At 45.8% G+C, this 25,232-nt stretch overlaps 1 protein-coding gene and 1 pseudogene across 1 annotated transcript in view; one reads left to right on the forward strand and one right to left on the reverse strand.

Moving 5' to 3' along the window:
• LOC124552268 (serine-rich adhesin for platelets-like) overlaps positions 1–25,232 on the reverse strand; it is an 820,531-nt gene that overhangs the window by 535,582 nt on the left and 259,717 nt on the right. The window contains exon 2 of the mRNA XM_047126548.1: positions 14,510–14,658. Coding sequence (XP_046982504.1) covers positions 14,510–14,636 — 127 coding nt within the window. The 5' untranslated portion in view covers positions 14,637–14,658. The remainder of the gene's footprint in view (positions 1–14,509; positions 14,659–25,232) is intronic.
• LOC124552800 lies at positions 20,143–20,260 on the forward strand (annotated as a pseudogene).

Here is a 25,232-nt window from a genome sequence, read left to right on the forward strand (position 1 = left end):
GACAACGGCGCTCGCTCAGGTTGATGCCGTGTTTTTCGATTTCAGTGAGGAATTTGACACCGTCCCGCATTTGCCGTTTAATGAAAAAAAAAAAAACGAGCCTACGGAGTATCGGAGCAGACTTGCGACTGGACTCAAGACTTTCTTCCACATAGAACTCAACACCTCGCTCTCAATGGAGCTAAATCGACAGATGTAAAGGTAATGTCCGTAGTACCACAGGGAAGTGTGATAGGACCGTTGCTGATTACAATATATAAAAATGATCTAGCAGAAAGCGTCAGGTGCTCTTTAAGGCTATTCACAGATGATGCAGTTGTCTATATCAAAGTAGCAACGCCAGAAGAGAGTAAGGATTTGCAGAACGACCTGCAGAGAATTGATGAATGCTGCAGACTCTGGCAGTTGATCCAGAACGTAAATAAATGTAAAATATTGCGCATACATAGGAAAAGAAATCCACTACTGTACAGCTACACTACTGATGACAAACGGGTGGAGACAGCGTCTGCCGTAAAATATCTAGGCGTAACTATCCAGAGCGACCTCAAGTGGAATGACCATATAAAACAGATAGTGGGTAAAGCAGATACCAGACTCAGATTCATCGGAAGAATCGAAAGGAAATGAAACTCATCCGAAAAAGAAGTGGCTTATAAGGCGCTTGTTCGCCCGATTCTTGAGTATCTGGGATCCGTATCAGGTAGGACTGATAGACGAGGTAGAGTAGATCCGACGAATAGCGGTGAGTTTCGTCAGGGGATCGTTTAGCTGGCGAGAGAGCGTTATGGAGATGCTAAACAAACTCCACTCGCAAAAGTTACAAGAGAGGCGTTGTGCACCATGGAATGATTCACTATTGAAATTTCGGGACAACACTTTTCAGGAGGAGTCGGACAACATATTACTTCCCCACACATACATTTCGCGTATTGATCACGAGGAGAAAATTCGGGAAATTAGAGCCAATACAGAGGCTCACCAACAATCATTCTTCCCACGCACTATTCGCAATTGGAACAGAATTGGAGGGATCAGATAGTGGATCCAAAAGTACCCTCCGCCATACACCATTAGCTGGCTTGCGGAGTATGATGTAGAGGTGGATGATGATGAACAAGAAGAAAATATGTAACCGCGTTGTTTAGCAAGCAATCCTCAAAACAGGTTCAAATGGCTCTGAGCCCTATGCGACTTAACACCTGAGGTCATCAGTCCCCTAGAACTTAGAACTACTTAAACATAACTAACCTAAGGATATCACACACATCCGTGCCCGAGGCACGATTCGAAACTGCGACCGTAGCGATCGCGCGGTTCCAGACTGAAGCGCGTAGAACCTCTCGGCCACAACGGCCGGCAGCAATCCTCGTTTTTAGGATGCTTTTCATATTGAATTTTCATCAAGTCTCACTGCCGTAAGTGAAAAGCTGTAAAGCATAGAGAGGTGAGTTTCCTCTAGAGACAAACCGGAATCTTGGTTTTGAAGACCCTGTTTAATTCACCAAAGAGAAATGCAGGTCATTTTACCGTCTGCTCATTTCTTTCGCTGTCCCGCCACTAATTGCCTTCAACTGTCGTAAACACAAAAATGGTAATAATAATTAAGCCGACTTTCATGCGCCACCCGAGAAAATGGCCGCAACTCAAGTACCGAGGCCTCATTAGCAAGCAGCTCAACCAGCGGAACTGTAGGGAAGGAAGCAGGCGGAAGAGACGAAGTAGGGGAGGAGAGAGGAAGGAGTCAGCGAGGAGTTAGGGGGAAGGAGATGTCGGTGGGAGGGAACGTGAGAGAAGGAGACGGAGGGGAAGCAGTGGGAGGAGACGAGTGGGATAAAAATGAGAGGGGGCCGGGCCCCGCATTCCGGCAGCAGCGGAGGAGAGAGAGAGAGAGAGAGAGAGAGAGAGAGAGAGAGAGAGAGTCCGTTATCAGACGGGACGGGGAGCACCACGGCCTCCAGACGGCCTTTTAGCAAGAAAGAAAGTGGTGGACGGGGGGGGGGGGGGGGGGGCAGACTGCGGGAATTCGGAATGGGGGTATTACGACACGGGGAGCTCCCATGTCGGAAACGCCGTAATTTGGAATCTATTACGAGAGATTTGCTACCGTTTCTGGTCTCACGTTGCGAGAATCCCGATTCTGCCGAACGGCAGCGAGTGCACAACGCCCCCTATAGCGTGGAAAGGAGGAAGAATCGTGGCTGGAAAATTTCGAACGAGGATACGAAATCCTTGCACACTTCAGGAAAGACGACGGAAAACCGGCTACAAGCACACCACACGGCGATCGGATTTTTGATTATTTACACTGCTGGCCATTAAAATTGCTGCACCAAGAAGAAATGCAGATGATAAACGGGTATTCATTGGAAAAATATATTATACTAGAACTGACATGCAATTACATTTTCACGCAATTTGGGTGCATAGATCCTGACAAATCAGTACCCAGAACAACAACCTCTGGCCCTATGACGGCCTCGATACGCCTGGGCATTGAGTCAAACAGAGCTTCGATGGCGTGTACAGGTACAGCTGCCCATGCAGCTTCAACACGATACCACAGTTCATCAAGAGTAGTGACTGGCGTATTGTGACGAGCCAGTTGCTCGGCCACCATAGACCAGACGTTTTCAATTGGTCAGAAATCTGGAGAACGTGCTGGCCAGGGCAGCAGTCGAACATTTTCTGTATCCAGAAAGGCCCGTACAGGACCTGCAACATGCGGTCGTGCATTATCCTGCTAAAATGCAGGCTTTCGCAGGGATAGAATGAAGGATAGAGCCACGTGTCGTAAAACATCTGAAATGTAACGTCCACTGTTCAAAGTACCGTCAATGCGGACAAGAGGTGACCGAGACGTGTAACCAATGGCACCCCATACCATCACGCCAGGTGATATGCCAGTATGGCGATGACGAATACACGCTTCCAATGTGCGTTCACCGCCATCTCGCCAAACACGGATGCGACCATCGTGATACTGTAAACAGAACCTGGATTCATCCGAAAAAATGACGTTTTGCCATTCGTGCATCCAGGTTCGTCGTTGAGTACACCATCGCAGGCGCTCCTGTCTGTGATGCAGCGTCAAGGGTAACCCCATCCATGGTCTCCGAGCTGATAGTCCATGCTGCTGCAAACGTCGTCTAACTGTTCTTGCAGATTCAAAAAATGGCTGTGAGCTCTATGGGACTTAACTTCTGAGGTCATCAGTCCCCTAGAACTTAGAACTACTTAAACCTAACTAACCTAAGGACAACACACACATCCATGCCCGACGCAGGATTCGAACCTGCGACCGTAGCGGTCGCGCGATTCCAGACTGTAGCGCCTAGAAACGCTTGGCCACTCCGGCCGGCGGTTCTTGCAGATGGTTGTTGTCTTGCAAACATACCCATTAGTGGACTCAGGGATCGAAACGTGGCTGCACGATCCGTTACAGCCATGCGGATAAGATGCCTGTCATCTCGACTGCTAGTGATACGAGGCCGTTGGGATACAGCACGGTGTTCCGTATTACCCTCCTGAACGCACCGATTCCATATTCTGCTAACAGTCATTGGATCTCGACCAACGCGAGCAGCAATGTCGCGATACGATAAACCGCAATCGCGATAGGCTACAATTCGACCTTTATCAAAGTCGGGAACGTCATGGTACGCATTTCTCCTCCTTACACGAGGCATCACAACAACGTTTCACCATGCAACGCCGGTCAACTGCTGTTTGTGTATGAGAAATCGGTTGGAAACTTTCCTCATGTCAGCAAGTTGTAGGTGTCGCCACCGGCGAAAACCTTGTGTGAATGCTCTGACAAGCTAATCATTTGTATAGCACATCATCTTCTTCCTGTCGGTTACATTTCGCGTCTGTAGCATGTCATCTTCGTGGTGTAGCTATTATAATGGCCAGTTGTGTGTATTTATGGCACATGAAGCTCAGGACTCAAATATCTATCCTTCCCAGTAATTTTACGTAATTTTAAAAAATCTCGAATATATCGACTGTGTCTTTAATACCATAAAGAAAAATCGATTTTTCTACGGGCAGCGTGGTTCTGTGTTAGAATGTTTAGCTATCACATGGGGCATCTATGTTCGATTACGGACCGACGCAACATTTTAACCAAATGTTGACGTTTTACAAGCATTTCAGTGAAGCGTTAAATACACAACGGCGAAAAAATTGTTTTTTCTTAATTTAAACAACCTTTATTAACAATATTTTATAAAACGCCGGAAGTTAAGAATTTATATCTGCAATGAAAACGGAATTTTTGTGTGAGACGTGTAATTAGAAAAAGGAATAAGTGTTTTTTCATAAAAATCACAATCAAATAATTGTTAATTTGGGTATATTTGATGAACTTCATATTTAAATGACATAGGTCCGCATTAGGTGGGACTGACGGACGACACTGAAAAAGTACAAAGAAGGGCAGCTCATTTTGTATTATCGCGAAGTAGAGGAGATAGTGTCACAGACATGATACGTAAATTGGAGTGGCAATCATTAAAACAAAGGCGTTTTTCGTTGCGACGGGATCTTCTCATGAAATTTCAATCACCAGTTTTCTCTTCCGATTGCGAAAACATTCTGTTGGCGCCCACCTACATAGGGAGAAATGATCGTCACGATAAAATAAGAGAAATCAGGGCTCGCACAGAAATATTTAAGTGCTCATTTTTCCCGCGTGCCGTTCGAGAGTGGAACGGTAGAGAGACAGCATGAAGGTGGTTCATTGAACCCTCTTCCAGGCACTTTATTGTGAATAGCAGAGTAATCACGTAGATGTAGGTATTCGCACTGAAAGGAAAACACGAAAAATAATGACCGAAATGAGGCTCGTACCAGGAATGCACCGATTAGTAGTCGCGGCTGCTATTAATTTTTTTCCCCATCTTTATGTATTTTACGCTTGACCTAAATGTTCACAGAACATGCAACATAGTAAAAAATTTGCACAGGCTTGGACTCGAACCCAAGTTCCCGCACACTGCAAGCGAGGATTCTATCACAGAGCCTCTCGAAAAAATCGACCTTGCTTTAGCGTATAATAGTCGCTTAGAAAATTTTAAATTAGATTTTCTCAAGAATTTTTAGTGGTACATTCGAACGCTTTGATGGGTTGGTATCTGAGTTCTCAACTTCACGTATTACAAAAATCCGATTGCCGTCTGGGATCCTTGTGGGATCGATCTGGTAGACAACATCGGACGGGGAAAACACTACAGAAACGTGTGGTTGCTTGGCTGATTTATGGCAGGGGACCAAACAGAGAGCTAATCAGTCCCACCGGCTTCGGGAACCACGGGGAAGGAAGTCGACCGTGTCCTTTCAAAGGAACCGTCCCGACATTTGCCTGAAGCTATTTAGGGAAATCACGGAAGACCTAAATCAGGACGGCCGGATGCGGGTCTGGACCGTCGACTTACCGAACGCAAGTCCAGTGTGATAACCACTGCGCCACCTCGCTCGATCATAAAAACGTGTGCTATGACGAGAGTCGGCAACAAACACTCCTACAACATATAGACGAGACTGATGCCAACACCGCAACACTGGAATAATGCGAATGTGCCGTGAGCATTCTACGAAAACAATACGCGGCAGTCTCCAAGTGTCAGAGGTGTGATCTCTTCAAATCTAGACGTTTGCATTTAACAACCACGTGCGAAAGAACCCCACTCGAATAGATGACGGTCTGTCAGAACTTCCGCCAGCTTTGGAAGAGCCAGCCACCACAAAACTCTTCCATCTGGTGTGCAAGACGTATGGGACAGGTGAAATACCGTCACACTTGAAGAGGTAGTACGAGGGTGAGTCAAATGAAAACCTTAAATTTGTAATAACAAATCGAAATTTCGCGCCGTTATCCTGTAAGTTGGTAAGCGTGCTACAAGCAGCGTGCAGAATGGCCTGTAGGTGGCAGCATAGTGCAGATGCTCACATACCGTCGCAGTATCAGTATAAAGATGGCCGCCCCACTTGTGACTTGCACCAGGGAAGAACAGCGTTCTGTTATTCGGTTTTTGCGTAGTGAAGGTATGAAACGTATTTAAATTCATCGACGAATGAAGGTTCAGTACGGTGATGCATGTTTGTCACAGCAGCAAGTCTACGAATGGAGTAGGAAGTTCGCAAATGGTGTGACTTCAGTGGAAGATGCTCCTCGTCCAGGTCAGACACAACGAGCTGTGAGTCCACAGAACATTGCAGCAGTTGAAGCCATAGTGAAGGAAAACAGCCGAGGGACACTGAATGACACTGCAGCATGTTTACAGATTAGTCATGGGTCAGCACATCACATTGTGCATGATGTGCTCCAGTTTCACAAAGTGTCTGCAAGATGGGTGCCACGGCAGCTGACTCCTGAAATGAGAGAACGACGTGTTGATGTTTGTGAAGAACTTCTTCGGCGCTTTGAACGAGAAGGTGATGGCTTCCTTGCAAGAATCGTTCCTGGAGACGAAACCTGGATTCACTTCCACCAACCGGAAACGAAGAGAGCGAGGAAGGAATGCCGCCATTCCCCATCACCAAAACCAAAGAAGTTTCGAACAGAATCATCAGCAGGGAAGAATATGCTGACTCTCTTTTGGGACGAAAAGGCGTCATTTTGGAGCACTACGTGCCTAGAGGGACCACTGTCACCAGTGCATCATACACAGATCTCCTAAAAAATCATCTGCGGCCTGCAATCAAATCAAAGCGCCGTGGATTGCTGTCAGCAGGTGTCCTTTTCGAACATGACAATGCAAGGGCCCATACTGCCCGTACAACAGTTGCAACAATCACAGACCTGCATTTTGAGTGTGTTCCTCATCTACCATACTCACCAGACGTTGCCCCAAGTGATTTACATATGTTTGGACCACTCAGAGACGCAATGGGAGGAAACAAGTTCCATTCTGATGAAGAGGTACGCTACGCGGCGCATGAGTGGTTGCGCGGACTACCAAAAGAATTTTTTTTTCTAAGGGAATTTATGCACTTTGTAAGCGCTGGAGGACTTGCATTGAGCGTGGGGGAGATTATGTTGGAAAGTGATACAGCTTTGTTCCACTTCTGCACAATAAATATTATTTAAAAAAATATTAAAGGTTTTCACTTGACTCGCCCCCGTAATAATTCGTATTTGAAAGAGAGTAGGTGGTGAGAGGTGTGAAAATTACCGAACTATCAGTTTAATAAGTCATGGTTGCAAAATACTAACAGGGATTCTTCACAGAAGAATGGAAAATCTGGTAGAAGCCGATCTGTGGGATGATCAGTTGGGATTCCAGAGAAATGTAGGAACACGCGGGGCAATACTGACTGTACGACTTCTCTTAGAAGATAGGAAAGGCAAACCTGGGATTACAGTGTTTGTAGGCTGAGAGAAAGTTTTTGACAATGTTGACTGGATCTTTCACTGAAGTTCTGAAGGTAGCAGGGATAAAACACAGGAAGAGAAAAATTATATACACCGTGTACAGCAATGAGACCGCAGTAACATGAGTAGAGAGGCATCAGAATCAATCAGCAGCTCAGAAATGAGCAAGAGAGGGTTGTAGCCTATCCCTGCTATTATTCGATCTGCACACTGAGCACCGTGGCTTTGTGCCCGAGCGGTTCTAGGCGCTGCAGTCCGGAACCGCGCTACTGCTGCGGTCGCAGATTCGAATACTGCCTCGGGCATGGATGTGTGTGATGTCCTTAGGTTAGTTAGGTTTAAGTAGTTCTAAGTTCTAGGGGACTGATGACCTCAGATGTCAAGTCCCATAGTGCTCAGAGCCATTTTTTTTTGCACACTCAGCAAGCAGTAAAGGAATCCAAAGAAAAATTTGGAGAAGAAATTAAAGTTCAGGGAGAAGAAATTAAAACTTTGAGGTTTGCCGTTGACATTGTAATTCTGTCAGAGACAGCAAAGTACTTGGAAGAGCAATTGAATGAAATGGACAGTGTTTTGAAAGGAGGATATAAGGTGAAAACCATAAAAGAAGGATAATGGAATGTAGAAGAATTTACTCAGGTGATGCTGAGGGAATTAGGTTAGGAAACGAGATACTTAAAGTAGTAGATGAGTTTTGCTATTTAGACAGCAAAATAACTGATGATGGTCGAAGTTGAGAGGATATTAAATGCAGATTGGCGTTGGCAAGGAAAGCGTTTCTGAAGAAGAGGAAATTGTTAACATCGAGTATAGATTTAAATGTCAGGAAGTCGTTTATGAAAGTATTTGTGTGGAGTGTAGCCATGTATGCAAGTGAAACATGGACGATAAATAGTTCAGACAAGAAGAGAATAGAAGCTTTCGAAATGTGGTGCTACAGAAGAATGCTGAAGATTAGATGGGTAGATCACGTAAAGAATGAGGAGAGATACTAAATGGAAGTGGGGACAGAAGAAATTTGTGGCACAACTTGAGTAGAAGAAGGGAACGGTTGGTAGGACATATTCTGAGACATCAAGAGCACTGTGTGTTGATGACAACCTCATCTTATCTGTACATATTGAATTTTTAATTTTAGATTTGACGACGCCATATCTGTTTCTAGTTCAGTAGTTATACTCACGCCTTTTATGCTGGCATGGTCTCCAAATCTGTAATAGTTATGTCCGTACTTACTAAAGTTGTGCACAACTCTTATTAAGGACGCGTCCACATGTTATGTTTCTACACTCTTCTGTGTGCATCGTAACATGCGATAAATATAATAACTTTTGATTTACATCGATAATACACAAAGGGGAGAAATTATGTAAGAAATGAAGTAAAACGTTTATTCCCGAGTACATGGACACCCTCCGCAGAATTACAGGGTAGCGTAGTCAAAAGCAGCCCGACTCCAATTTGAATGCGAATACAATATTTCGACTTATGAAATGGACTTAAGAGCAACAACAGTGAACAGTTAATGAATAATCGATTGTTAGCATTCTCCTGTCAGCATTTCAGTTTATTTCATCAGTGAAATTACAAGTTTCTCTTTGTGAGCTGCAAAATGACTTTATCGATAGAAGACAATTAAAATTTTGAAGCATATGTGAAAACAGGTTTGATTATGGGAACTCGGAAAATTTTCGGGTCAAGTATCCGGATAGAGGACTACCAGCAAAGAGAGCAATAGAGAGGCGGCACAAAAACGGTGCACCTACGGATCCGTGCAAAATGTACAACGAAAGAATTCCTTCAGTTCGCTCACCAGAAGTTATTGCAGACATTCGCCGAAGAGTTATTCAGGGCTCAGGCGCGTGCAAGGAAGAGGAGTTGCCGGCTTATATTGAAAAGTCTTAATTTGAAGCCATATCTTGTGACGGTTTGCAGCAATTGCGGGAAGATGACAGTCAGAAACGTGTAGATTAGTGCACGTGACCTTTAAGTAACATAGACGATGGTTTGTTAGTCCCTTTTCATTGCATCATGACTGATAAAGGTCGGCCTATGTGACCGTGCGGTTCTAGGCGCTTCAGTCCGGTACCGCGATGCTGCTCCGGTCGCAGGTTCGAACCTGCCTCGGGCAGGGATCTGTGTGATGTCCTTAGGTTAGCTAGGTTTAAGTAGTTTTAAGTTCCAGGGGACTGATGACCTCAAATGTTAAGTCCCATAGTGCTTAGAGCCATTTGAACCATTTTTTTTGACTGATGAAGCATGGTTCGCCGGCTCTAGCAACCTGTGATTTTTTTTCCTGTGGGGACGCTCGAAGAGCACGGTCTATGAAACAAGTCCACACACAATACAGGAACTGGAAGACAGCTTCAGCCGTGAAGCTGCCACCATCGATATCCGAGCTTTACGCCGGTGGTATCTGAATATGCTTAGACGTGCATAGCTGTGTACTGATGTTGCAAGGGGTCACATTCAGTATCTACAGTAAACGTATTTTTCACTGTAGTAAATAATACGTCAATTTCATCTCTTCGTTTCTGTAATTTCAGTATATTTCCTTTGTATTTAAATTGGCTACTTTTATTTGTGCCATCCTGTATAAAGCGTGTTTCCGTAAGAGCACGCAAAAAAATTGGAAATTTGTGGTAAGATCTTGTAAGACCAAACTGCTAAGGTCATCGTCCCTAAGCTTACACACTACTTAATCGAACTTAAACTAACACTAAGGACAACACACACACCCATGCCCGAGTGACGACTCGAACCCCCGACGGAGGGAGCGGCGCGGACCGTGACAAGACGGCTGAGACCGCGCGCCTACCCCGCACAAAAATTTAACAGGACGTAGAAGATGCTCCACCGAACAATTTGAGGTAGGGATCCTGGGTTAGGAGATGCCAGCTTAAGGAGATAATAGCAATAAAATTGTGTACTTTTTTATTTACGTTAGTTAACTGCAAACACCAATTTGATACAATGAACGTGCCATTTGTACTGTATCTTACAAAATGTGCTGAAACTGACGGCCATGAGCACTGCAAGCATGACATTGGTGAACAAGATTCCGAAACGCCCTCACAAATGACCCTGGTGTGTTTCGAATCACATCACAGGCAGCTACAATTCGGGCAACTAATTCCATCTCCATATGCACTCAGGTCTCTCATACACGTGACTTTAGATATCCCCGTGGGAAATAATCAAGGGAATTCAGTTCAGGTGACCACACAGGTCATGGAATAGGACCTCCACTTCCAATTCAGCGAACTGTACTGTACTGTATGTCTCTTAACAGCACTGAGTAATGAATGGATCTGCCGTTAATTCATAGCACGTTCTGTCGAGGGACAATGTAAACACGATACAACAGACCCATCTACATTTACGTGATTACTCTACTATTCACAATAAGGTGCCTGGAAGAGGGTTCAATGAACCACCTTCATGCTGTCTCTCTACCGTTCCACTCTCGAACGGCACGCGGGAAAAATGAGCACTTAAATATTTCTGTGCGAGCCCTGATTTCTCTTATTTTATCGTGATGATCAGTTCTCCCTATGTAGATGGATGGCAACAGAATGTTTTCGCAATGGGAGGTGCACACTAGTGATTGAAATTTCATGAGAAGATCCCGTCGCAACGAAAAACGCCTTTGTCTCAATGATTTCCACTCCAATTCACCTATCATGTCTGTGACACTATCTCCCCTATTTCGCGATAATACAAAACGAGCTGCCCTTCTTTGTACTTTTTCGATGTCATCCGTCAGTCCCACCTGATGTGGATCCCACACCGCACAGCAGTACTCCAGAATAGGGCGGACAAGCGTGGTGTAAGCAGTCTCTTTAGTCGACCTGTTGCACCTTCTAAGTGTTCTGCCAATGAATCGCAGTCTTTGGTTTGCTCCACCCACAATATTATCTAAGTGATCGTTCCAATTTAGGTTATTTGTAATTGTAATCCCTTGACATTAGTTGAATTTACAGCCTTCAGATTTCTGTGACTTATCACGTAATCTAAATTTAGTTGATTTCTTTTAGTACTCATGTGAATAACTACACACTTTTCCTTATCCACCTTATGGATGAGTAATGTCAACAAAACCTGCATCGTGACTTCCTGATAACCAGGCTCTTCCTCCTTGTTTCCTTGAACGAAATGAAGAGTGTACAAGTAAATAAACAGCACAGTACTTGTAAACTTGTACGTATGTTACTTCTAAATGAGTAATGTTAGACAAAGCGGTAGACAAATTTAATTCTATATCTCCATAAGCCGTCTTCTCCAACTCCTGGTTCCCTATTTCAACCATTCTCTACGTCCTGTTACAGTTTTGCACACTCTTACGGAAACACCCTGTAGAATACTGGATATCACATATGTTCAGCCTGCAAGAGTGGCCGAGCGATTCTAGGCGCTACAGTGCGGAATCGCGCTGCTGCTACGGTCGCAGGTTCGAATGGTTCAAATGGCTCTGAGCACTATGGGACTTAACACCTTAGGTCATCAGTCTCCTAGTACTTAGAACTACTTAAACCTAACTAACCTAAGGACAGCACACAACACCCAGCCATCACGAGGCAGAGAAAATCCCTGACCTCGCCGGGAATCGAACCCGGGAACCCGGGCGTGGGAAGCGAGAACGTTACCGCACGACCACGAGATGCGGGCTCGCAGGTTCGAATCCTGCCTCGGGCATGGGTGTGTGTGATGTCCTTAGGTCAGTTAGGTTTAAGTAGTTCTAAGTTCTAGGGGACTTATGACCTCAGAAGTTAAGTGCCATAGTGCTCAGAGCCATTTGAACCATTTTGAACCTATGTTCAGAGATCATAACTGCAAGAGAACAAAAGATACAAGGAAAAACTCTCTGAAGAAGACAAAAACAGTTTGCGTAAAGAAAGGAGACGAAAAGTAAGAAAGATTGGGGTTAAATGTGCCGCCCGGATGAGGCCTTGGAGACATTGCAGAAGCTCACAGAGAACCTGCGCCACCCACCCACTGCAGGCTACACAGCTCACACGCTGTCATGTTATCACCGCCACTAATCACTTCCAGCAACTCTCGCTCTTCTCAACCCCATAGTGCCATTCTAAATACCGGGACGTATTAATTTTGTAACGTCTTCTAACTTGATGCCTTTGTTACAAGATGTACAAACCTCATGATGAACATTGCTGCTGTCATGCCGTTTAATTCACTTCCGAGTGCGTGGGTCGTACTCGGCAGGATTCAATAAGTAATGCCCCACAATTTTTTCTCAAAACATATTTATTGTTAAGAGTCAGAATTTGATGACTATACATCAACATATCTCGTCCATGCCCCATTTTTCTACGTAGTCTCCATCACCTTCTACGGTCGTACGCCAATGTTTGAAAGAGCGTGTACTCCCTGCGGGTAAAAGCATGACTTACACTCTCGTCATCTTCAAAGTGTTCCGCGTAGAAAATCTTTAAGCGACCCAAAGAGATGCAAGTCCGAGGGTGCCAGGTCTGGACTGTAGGGTGGATGAGGCGGTGATGTCCAACCCAATTTGGCAACGTGTTCCCGTGTTCTCAGACTTGTGTGTGAGAGTGCATTATCGTGTTGGAGCAAGATTTCTGTTGCATACTTGTCCGATCGAACATGTCGGAAAGGGTTCTTGAGTTTATTCAGAGTCTTCACGTATGACTCTAAAATTATGGTTGACCCTCTTGGTATCACATCCACGAGAATGACCCGATCACAATCCCGTGACTTTTCCAACAGACGGGATTGTCTTGAATTTCTTCTTTTGTGGTGAATGAGGATGATGGCTCTCCCTGTGGACTGCCCTTTTTGTTTCCGGCGCAAAGTGGTGCACCCAGTTTTCGTCCCCCGTCGCAAAACGCTCCAAGAAATCAGATGAAATGGCCTCTCTTTCAATCCTGTGGTCCGCTGTGAGCATTCGTGGAATCAATCATGAGCACCTCTTTGAATATCCGAGAGTGTCGCAGACGCACTTCCAATGCTGACCGACAACTGTAGAGCCAATTGTCGAAAAATGGCTCTGAGCACTATGGGACTTAACATCTATGGTCATCAGTCCCCTAGAACTTAGAACTACTTAAACCTAACTAACCTACGGACATCACACAACACCCAGCCATCACGAGGCAGAGAAAATCCCTGACCCCGCCGGGAATCGAACCCGGGCGTGGGAAGCGAGAACGCTACCCCACGACCACGAGATGCGGGCGCCAATTGTCGAGTTGTGATGCACTAGTCGGCACGAATTATGGCGTCCGCACAATTCAGCACGTCTGGAGCAGTGGCTGTGACAGGACGTCCCGAGTGTGGCTGATCATTGAGCTCTGTTTTTGCATTTCCTCAGGCTCTAACTTTCTTTGCCCATCGCCCAACTGTACTCTATCAACAGCAGCATCGCACACACACGTTTATGGATGTTCACCAAGGTTTCTTTTTCTGCACACAATAATAACAGCACGCTGGTTTTGACGTGAGCATTTTGACGTTGTACTACGGCTCTGCCATCTGCCAGAACGGTTCAAAACTTCACCGGCACACATAACAACTACAAATGTGAAGCACCAACAAGGACGTTTGTCTACGATATTAATGGCATTTTTAAAAAAAATGTGGGGTATTACTCATTGAACGACCCTCGTATTTGTTTGCTGAACTACCTCTAAGTCTTTTTAGTGCACTTTATAATACAAGTACGGAGACATATCTGGACTTTTGTCACTGTTATCATTGTGGTCACTCCTGTTCATTCACGTCAGCGTGAGTAACCTCGATGAATTAATGTAACTCAGCAATTGTTGATTCGCGGCTGTAAGCAGAGCCTAGTACGATACTCTCCATGCTACGCGAAACAGAAATCTCCATAGCAGATGGTCACACTGCTTCCAAGAATACTCAACGAGAAACATGTGCCCATTTTGGACTCGAACCCACATGATGTTAAGGGCAACAGTTTGAGAGTTGTACATCAGCAAGGTTACTGAATGCTCTCGGTGTCTTGAACAGACGGTGCCAATACAATTTAGCACCTTTAGCGCAGAATGACCTAGGTAGATTTTTTATGTAGCATCTCATCAGAGCAGCCTACAGGCGATGTGTCAAGGGCAGCGCGAGGGTGTGGACACTCACCGTTGTCGTTGTGGTCGAGCAGCAGCGAGGAGGAGGCGGACAGCTCCCTCTGCAGCTGGATGGTCTCGTGTCGCAGCGAGCGAACGCGCACCAGTAGCTCCTCATAGCTGGACACGGGCAGCGTCATGTCCCCGCTGGGCGGCTCGCATCTGCAACGACACACCTGCCATCAGCATACGGCTGGAGCATGAGCAAACAAGCTGGGACACCGTTAACCATCATATAGGAGGTAACCTGACACAGTCCAGTAGCTTGTACATTCCAGAACGACGACAACGACGACGACAACGCTTCCAGGGCATGACTCACAGTTTTTTTTTTACTCATCTCTCGAGTAGCACTCTTAACTATACCATAAGACACAGACTTTGCTGCCCTCCAAACTTCATTCCAACCACACTGCTGACACGCAACAATCCAACAAGCTATCCCTTCACGTTACCATCCATCCATCCATCCATCCATCCATCCATCCATCCATCCATCCATCCATCCACTCATCCATCCAACTATCCATCCACCAACCCATACAGCCACTCTTTTATTTATCCCTCAAGAAACAGTTCAAACTATATCATTGGAGGCAGACTCTGCAGTCCTCTATATATCTATCCAGTTATGGTTCCAACCAACCTGACAACCAGCCATCTATTAATTTAAACACACATCCAACCATCCATCCACCATACAACCACACCCATCCATCGATGCAAGCTTCCATCTATTGAAAGAACCATCCACCCATCCATCGATAGAAACTTATTGGTACAACCATCTATACATGCATCCATTTTCAAGCCACCGACCCAACCATCCATCTGTCTATCCAGCCATTCACTTATCCAACCATACCCCATCCCATCCATCCATTTATCCATCCATCTATTCTACCAACAACAATCGGTTTTGCAAGATCTAGCTGAGGAGAAGAGCTACCAGATCCGTTTGTTCACGGAACCGCTGACATTCAAAACATCACAGCAGTTGTAACAATACATACTGAAGCGTCAACATAAACGGATTCTGTATTCTTATGCGGCAGAAAAAGAGAGATTCTGGTATGAAGGGAAGAACTACAGCAATAATGACAAGGAAAAGGCCCTTACGCTTTGGCGCGACAGGTACATACACTACCTGATCAAAAGTATCTAAACAGCTGTATGTAACGTGGAACGGACCACATGATGCCAGGAGAAGTGGAGTCGACAGTGTAAAAGGAGGCGGGTCGTGTTGTGTTGTCAGCTGTTGTTGTTGTGTCTTCAGTCCAGACACTGTTCACTGTTTTGATGCAGCTCTCCATACTACTCTATGCTGTGCTAGCTTCTTCATCTTCAAGTAACTACTGCACCCTACATCCTTCTACATCTGCTTAGTGTATTCATCTCTCGGTCTCCCTCTACGATGTTTACCCTCCACGCTGCTCTCCAATACTAAATTGATGATCCCTTGATGACAAAATGGTAGATATCGAAATAGATCACACAGCGATAGAAAAACAGGTTTTACACAGAGTACACGAAGGAACTTGCCCCCTTTCTTGCAGCGGTGTACCGTAGGTCTCTAGAACAGCGTAGCGTTCCAAAGGATTGGAAAAGGGCACAGGTCATCCCCGTTTTCAAGAAGGGACGTCGAACAGATGTGCAGAACTATAGACCTATATCTCTAACGTCGATCAGTTGTGGAATTTTGGAACACGTATTATGTTCGAGTATAATGACTTATTTAGAGACTAGAAATCTACTCTGTAGGAATCAGCATGGGTTTCGAAAAAGAAGGTCGTGTGAAACCCAGCTCACGCTATTCGTCCACGAGACTCAGAGGGGCATAGACACGGGTTCACAGGTAGATGACGTGTTTCTTGACTTCCGCAAGGCGTTCGATACAGTTCCCCCCAGTCGTTTAATGAACAAAGTAAGAGCATATGGACTATCAGAAGAATTGCGTGATCGGATTGAAGAGTTCCTAGTTAACAGAACGCAGCATGTCATTCTAAATGGAGAGAAGTCTTCCGAAGTATGAGTGATTTCAGGTGTGCCGCAGGGGAGTGTCGTAGGACTGTTGCTATTCACAATATACATAAATGACCTTGTGGATGACATCGGAAGTTCACTGAGGCTTTTTGCGGCTGTAGTATATAGAGAGGTTGTAACAATGGAAAATTGTACTGAACTGCAGGACGATCTGCAAAGAATTGACGCATGGTGCAAGGAATGGCAACTGAATCTCAATGTAGACAAGGGTAACGTGCTGCGAATACATAGAAAGAAAGCTCCCTTATCATTTAGCTACAAAATAGCAGGTTAGCAAATGGAAGCAGTTAATACAATAAATTATCTGGGAGTACGCATTAGGAGTGATTTAAAATGGAATGATCATATAAAGTTGATCGTCGGTAAAGCAGATGCCAGACTGAGATTCATTGGAAGAATCCTAAGGAAATGCAATCCGAAAACAAAGGAAGTAGGTTACAGTACGCTTGTTCGCCCACTGCTTCAATACTGCTCCCCGGTGTGGGATCCGTACCAGATAGTGTTGATAGAAGAGAGAGAAAAGATCCAACGGAGAGCAGCGCGCTTCGTTACAGGATCGTTTAGCAATCGCGAAAGCGTTACGGAGATGATAGATAAACTCCAGTGGAAGACTCTACAGGAGAGACGCTCGTCCGACCAACTGATCCTTTCTTCTAGCCAAGTTGTGCTACAAATTCCTATTCCCCCCAATTCTAGTCAGTGCCTCCCTTATTAGTTACGTGATCTACCCATCTAATTTTCGGCATTCTTCTGTAGCACCACATTTCAATGTGGTGTTGACAGTAGAGAAGCATAAAAGGAGAACGGGTCGGTCATGAGAACTCAAGACACTTTGATTGTGGGCTGGTCACTGGATGTAAACTGAGTAACACACCCATCACGGTCACGTCAATGCTTTGTAAAGCTGCCCATGTAGACTACTGGTGATGCGACTGTGAAGTGGAAACGCGAAGAAACAACCGCAGGTAAACCAAGACCACGCAGACTTCACGTACTGACTAACAGGGACTCTCGATCATTGCAGAATGTGTTTGTAAAAAATCGTACGCAATTAATGGAAGGTATCAATGGTGAGTTCCAGTGGCCGAGCTGCTCCTCGTAAGCCAGACATTTGTGTAGACACTGCTAAGCGACTGATGAAGTGGTGTAAAGACCGACACCATTGGATACTGGATGACGGGAAGTGAACGATTTGGAGTGACGGATCTGGATATACTCTGGGCAATCCGATGGTAGGATGTGGGTTGGCGAATGCCTTGTGAGCGTTATCTGCCGTCATGTATATCGCCAACAGCGAAATCTGGTTATGGTGGTGTTACGATATTTTTCATGGTTAGGGTGTGGGGCCTTTACAGAGCTTAAGAAAATTCTAAATGCGGAAGGATGTGAACACACTCTACAGCAAAGTGTACTATGAAGAATATACGGACTGTTTCGAGACGATGATTGATTGTATCAATATGACAATGCACCCTCTTCTAAAGAAAGATATCTGAGGCAATAGTGGACATAACATCTCAGAAATTAACTGGTCTACCCACCCAGAGTCTCGACATGGGAAATATTGTGTTGGCAGAAGAGCCAACACCGTGTTACTAGAGGAGGCCGAAATGCACGCGTTTCAGCTCACGCAGGCTGGCGTGAGGAGGGAAGGACTATACCGACGTGAAGTCTGGAACATGACAAGAAATGATAATTCAGAAAGCGGACGTAATTAGTTTGATACTTAACTTTAATCCATTAATGATGAACGTCGCTTTTGACGGTACAATATTAACTGTTCAGAATATTAACTGAATATGACGCTTTGCTAGGTCGTAGCAAATGACGTAGCTGAAGGCTATGCTAAACTGTCGTCTCTGCAAATGAGAGCGTATGTAGACAGTGAACCATCGCTAGCAAAGTCGGCTGTACAACTGGGGCGAGTGCTAGGGAGTCTCTCTAGACTAGACCTGCCGTGTGGCGGCGCTCGGTCTGCAATCACTGATAGTGGCGACACGCGGGTCCGACGTATACTAACGGACCGCGGCCGATTTAAAGGCTACCACCTAGCAAGTGTGGCGGTGACACCACAAGAACAACTATGGGATGAGTCAGAATGCCGACTTCGCTACAGACGCCAGCGTCCTTGTCTGATTTCGTCTCTTGAGGAAGAATGGGCTCCCTTTCTCACATTCATTTAGATGGCTCACTCGAAGTGTCCGCAGTAGAGACGAGGTCTTAATTAAACACGCATACACACTGGGCGAACGAAGGCCAACGTAAAACACCTAACCGCTTCATTGGGTGAGACTTGCTTAGTGTTAATGTGTAGCAAACCGAAGCCGACAAAGCGGACCTGATTGCGGTTCAGACCACCAACGGTAATATCAAAGTGTTGGCTGTGGGCTGGACCCCTGATATAATGTGGCCGCCGGGACGAATATTCTTTGGTTCAGCAGCGATTTGCAGTGTCTGCTGACTAGGTGTGTATTTACTGGTTCAAAAATGCTGGCATATGGAGTGGAACAAGATGACAGGATTTTATCGTGAATGGGAATTTTTGTGGGACCCTATGAACTACGAACATTAAAACAAATTGAAAAGCTTACACACGTGGAGCGAGCTGTTATGAAGTAATGTCCAGGATATAAATAAGAAAACGGCGCCTTTATTGACATCTTTTCGCCGTAAACGACAAATAGAAACCGACAAAACTAAGAGTGTGCTGATGAAATGTACAAATCGACCTAGTTTTCTTTTAGCAGTACGGGCTTCGCTGAAAAAAAATAAAAATAAAAAAAATAAAAATAAAAAAAACAACGTTGAACACAAGAGATCAGTGGCACCGTTTTAACATAACTTACGTATATATTATTTCAGGCGTCATTATTCTTATTGCAACGAAAACTCATGTTATTAGCCACAAAGTGCTTTTTAAAAGTTAATAGAAAACACAGAAAATTTCAAACTGCATTACTTTTCATTTTTACAATAACACAGAAACTCATAAATTGTGAAACATGTTCAAATTCACTACGGGTTTAATTTTGAATGATCAGTTTAAATACGCAGTTGTATCCCTTTTCAATTGGATTTTTCAGGCATATACCACGCCATTCTACTCTGCCGAATAGGGATAATCAGCGATTTCCTCCCCGTTGTTTCGCTTCTTGATCCACTTTTTCTAGCTCTTTTTGTAAGGATGCATATACGACGACCGCTAAATCCTCTTCTTCCCTCCTAATATCGGCCGGAGACACTGTAATTGAAACGCCACTATCGATTCCAGCTGGCAGAATTCCCTGGCCCCTACCGCTCGGTCTAGTGAGAATGACAGAGCGAACGCCAATCCGTTCACGACCAACGTTCGGCAAAATCCAATGTGTGTCGTTTGTTAGCCTTCGCTGAACTAGTTAGCATGTACACCATCTTATTGGGCACTAATGAGATCTTGACACTTTGAACCTGATAATGTAACATCTCCGACCGCGTGCCAGACTTCAGTACGCCACGAGCAATCCACAGCGAAACTTGGACGCTGCCATCCACTCGTGCTCGCAAAACTACAGACAAATCAATAAACGTCGATCGATTATCCTGAGGCACAAGTCAAAAGGCAATGCCAACGGCCTTGCCGCAGTGGTAACACCGGTTCCCGTCAAATCACCGAAGTTAAGCGCTGTCGGGCTGGGCTAGCATTTTGATGGCTGACCATCCGGTCTGCCGAGCGCTGTTGGCAAGCAGGGTGCACTCAGCCCTTGTGAAGCAAACTGAGGAGCTACTTGCTTGAGAAGTAGCGGCTCCGCTCTCGTAAACTGACATACGGCCGGGAGACCGGTGTGCCGACCACATGCCCCTCCATATCCGCATCCAGTGACGCCTGTGGTCTGAGGATGACACGGCTGCCGGTCGGTACCGTTGGGCCTTCATGGCATGTTCGGACGTAGTTTAGTTTAGTTTACTTCTAGTTCATGAGTCACAAGGTACTGTGCCACGAAACCGCGATAAAAGATTCAACAATTATGTGGTGAAGTACACTACTGCCCATTAAAATTGCTACACCACGAAGATGACGTGCTACAAACACGAAATTTAACCGACTGGAAGAAGATGCTGTAGGACGCAAATGATTAGCTTTTCAGAGCATTCACACAAGATTAGCGACGGTGGCGACACCTACAACGTGCTGACATGAGGAAAGTTTCCAACCGATTTCACATACACAAACAGCAGTTGACCGGCGTTGCCTGGTGAAACGTTGTTGTGATGCCTCGTGTAAGGAGGAGAAATGCGTACCATCAGGTTTCCGACTTTGATAAAGGTCGGATTTTAGCCTATCGCGATTGCGGTTTATCGTATCGCGACATTGCTCCTCGCATTGGTCGAGATCCAATGACTGTTAGCAGAATAGGGAATCGGTGGGTTCAGGAGGGTAATACGGAACGCCGTGCTGGATCCCAACGGCCTCGTATCACTAGCAGTCGTGATGACAGGCATCTTATTCGCATGGCTGTAACGGATCGTGCAGCCACGTCTCGATCCCTGAGTCAACAGATGGGGACGACTGCAAGACAACAACCATCTGCACGAACAGTTCGACGACGTTTGCAGCAGCATGGACTATCAGCTCGGAGACCATGGCTGCGGTTACCCTTGACGCAGCAACACAGACAGGAGCGCCTGCGATGATGTGATCGACGACGAACCTGGGTGCACGAATGGCAAAACGTCATTTTTTCGGACGAATTCAGGTTCTGTTTACAGCATCATGATGGTCGCATCCGTGTTTGGCGACATCGCGGTGAACGCACATTCGAAGCGTGTATTCGTCATCGCCATACTGGCGTACCACCCCGATGGTATGGGGTGCCATTGGTTACTCGTCTCGGTCACCTCTTGTTCGCATTGACGGAACTTTGAACAGTGGACGTTACATTTCAGATGTGTTACGACCCGCGGCTCTACCCTTCATTCGATCACTGCGAAACCCTACATATCAGCAGGATAATGGACGACCGCATATTGCAGGTCCTGTACGGGCCTTTCTGGATACAGAAAATGTTCGACTGCTGCCCTGGCCAGCACATTCTCCACATATCTCACCAAATGAAAACGTCTGGTCAATGGTGGCCGAGCAACTGGCTCGTCGCAATACGCCAGTCACTACTCTTGATGAACTGTGGTATCGTGTTGAAGCTGCATGGGCAGCTGTACCTGTACACATCATTCAAGCTCTGCTTGATTCAATGCCCAGGCGTATCAAGGCCGTTATCACGGTCAGACGTGGTTTTTCTGGGTACTGATTTCTCAGGAGCTATGCACCCAAATTGCGTGAAAATGTAATCACATGCGGTCGCAGGTTCGAATCCTGCCTCGGGCATGGATGTGTGTGATGCCCTTAGGTTAGTTTGGTTTAATTAGATCTAAGTTCTACGCGACTGATGACCTCAGAAGTTAAGTCGCATAGTGCTCAGAGCCATTTGAACCATTTGTAATCACAAGTCAGTTCTAGTGTAACATATTTGTTCAATGAATTCCCGTTTATCATCTGCCTTTCTTCTTGGTGTAGCTGTTTTAATGGCCAGTAGTGTATTTCTGCTCGACGTGTTTGCAAGTATTCAAATTTGCAGTTTTCGAGAAGCACTTGTCGCAGGTGTTTTTTGCTGCCAGACTTGATAGAGCCAGTAGACTAGAAGTCGGCGAGCCTCGCAGGAGAGGCCTTACTTTCTCCGGCCGCCTCCCCTGAATGACCGCCGGTTTGTGAAGCGGAACTAATCACCGCTTCCCTCCCCGCCACTATACTGGCCCCAGAACGGATCCGCGGGGGACGCGCCGGGAGTGAGAGGCGTGGCGCGGAAAGCCTGCCGGCCCAGACAATGGGTCCGCGGCCGTCTTAATAACTACGCCCTTACCTCTTCCCCCACCCCGTCACCTTTCCCACGGTGGTGCAATTAGCAGCGCCAGCGCCGGAACTGCACACTCAGCCGGCCGCAATTCCCCATTACCCTCCCCACAGCCTGCTCCAACTTCCACTGGCGGACTCAGAAAAATGGCCGGAGCAGACGCCTAGCTTACGGCCGGCGCACACCTGGCAACTAACAAGGGAACCTCCCCATCGCACCCCCCTCAGATTTTGTTATAATTTGGTACAGTGGATAGGCCTTGAAAAACGGAACACACATCAATCGAGAAAACAGAAATTGTGTGGAACTATGAAAAAAATAAGCAAAATATACAAACTGAGTAGTCCATGCGCGAGATAGGCAACATCAAAGATAGTCTCAGCTCAGCAGCGCCGTGGTCCCTTGGTTAGAGTGAGTAGCTGCTAGACGAGATGTCCTTGGTTCAAGGCTTCCGTCGAGTGAAAATTTTACTTTCTTTATTTTCGCAAAGTTATGATCTCTCCGTTCGTTCATTGACGTCTCAGTTCACAGTAATAAGTCTAGTGTCTGTGTTTTGCGACCGTACCGAAAAACTGTGCGATTAGTAGACGAAAGGACGTGCCTCTCCAATGGGAACCGAAAACATTTGATCACAAGGTCATAGGTCAACCGATTCCTCCACAGGAAAACACGTCAGATACATTCTATACGACACTGGTGACGGCATGTGCGTCACATGACAGGAATATGTTGTTGACCCACCTAACTTGTACACTTGGCGAATGGGTAAAAAGATTCTTCTACCTTGCCCGATTTAGGTTTTCTTGTGGATGTGATAATCACTCCCAAAAACGCGATGAAAACATAAGAGTTTGTCACATAAACTGAAAATACAAAATTAAACTTTTCACCCGAGGGAAGACTTGAACTAAGGACCTTTCGTTCCGCAGCTACTCACGCTAACCACGTGACCACGGCGCTTCTGAGTTCACCCTATCCTTGTTGTTGCCTATCTTTCACATGGACTACTCACTTTGTATATTTTGCTTATTTTTTCATAGTTCCACACAACTTCTTCCTGTTTTCTCGGTTGATTTGTGTTCAGTTTTTCAAGGCCTATCCAATGTGCCAACTTATAACTAAATCTGAGGGGGCTGCGATGGGGAGGTTCCCTTGTCAGAAGAGTGTTCTGGAGACACTCTTTAGCCGTTGTGGACGGGTTGGGTGTCGCATTGTTCTGCTGGAATTGTCCAAGTCCGTCGGAATGCACAATGGACATGAATGCACTCAACAGAGGAAAGTCCACTGGACCTGACGGGATACCAATTCCATTCTACACAGAGTACGCGAAAGAACTTGCCCCCTTCCTAACAGCCGTGTACCGCAAGTCTCTTGAGGAACGGAAGGTTCCAAATGATTGGAAAAGAGCACAGGTAGTTCCAGTTTTCAAGAAGGGTCGTCGAGCAGATGCGCAATACTATAGGCCTGTACCTCTGACATCGATCTGTTGCAGAACTTTAGAACACGTTTTTCGCTCGCACATCATGTCATTTCTGGAAACCCAGAATCTACTCTGTAGGAATCAACATGGATTCCGGAAACAGCGATCGTGTGAGACCCAACTCGCTTTACTTGTTCATGAGACCCAGAAAATATTAGATACAGGCTCCCAGGAAGATGCCATTTTCCTTGAGTTCCGGAAGGCGTTCGATACAGTTCCGCACTGTCGCCTGATGAACAAAGTAAGAGCCTACGGAATATCAGACCAGCTGTGTGGCTGGATTGAAGAGATATAGCAAACAGAACACAGCATGTTGTCCTCAATGGAGAGACGTCTACAGACGTTAAAGTAACCTCTGGCGTGCCACAGGGAAGTGTTATGGGACCATTGATTTTCACAATATATATAAATGACCTAGTAGTTAGTGTCGGAAGTTCCATGCGGCTTTTCGCGGATGATGCTGTAGTATACAGAGATGTTGCAGCATTAGAAAAATGCAGCGAAATGCAGGAAGATCTGCAGCGGATAGGCACTTGGTGCAGGGAGTGGCAACTGTCCCCTAACATAGACAAATGTAATATACTGTGAATACATAGAAAGAAGGATCCTTTATTGTATGATTATATCATAGCGGAACAAACACTGGTAGCAGTTACTTCTGTAAAATATCTGGGATTATGCGTACGGAGTGATTTGAAGTGGAATGATCATATAAAATTAATTGTTGGCAAAGCGGGTGCCAGGTTGAGATTTATTGGGAGAGTCCTTAGAAAATGTAGTCCATCAACAAAGGAGGTGGCTTACAAAACACCCGTTCGACCTATGCTTGAATATTGCTCATCAGTGTGGGATCCGTACCAGGTCGGGTTGACAGAGGAGATAGAGAAGATCCAAAGAAGAGTGGCGCGTTTCGTCACAGGGTTATTTGATAAGCGTGATAGCGTTACGGAGATGTTTAGCAAACTCAAGTGGCAGACTCTGCAAGAGAGGCGCTCTGCATCGCGGTGTAGCTTGCTGTCCAGGTTTCGAGAGGGTGCGTTTCTGGATGAGGTATCGAATATATTGTTTCCCCCTACTTATACCTCCCGAGGAGATCACGAATGGAAAATTAGAGAGATTCGAGCGCGCACGGAGGCTTTCAGACAGTCTTTCTTCCCGCAAACGATACGCGACTGGAACAGGAAAGGGAGGTAATGACAGTGGCACGTAAAGTGCCCTCCGCCACGCACCGTTGGGTGGCTTGCGGAGTATAAATGTAGATGTAGATCACGTAGAGTCCCCGGGAGCACGCAGAAGTGCCTCAACACGACGTGGCGTGGATTCATCTA

Source organism: Schistocerca americana, chromosome 10, assembly GCF_021461395.2.
Source record: "Schistocerca americana isolate TAMUIC-IGC-003095 chromosome 10, iqSchAmer2.1, whole genome shotgun sequence".
Classification (NCBI taxonomy): domain Eukaryota; kingdom Metazoa; phylum Arthropoda; class Insecta; order Orthoptera; family Acrididae; genus Schistocerca; species Schistocerca americana.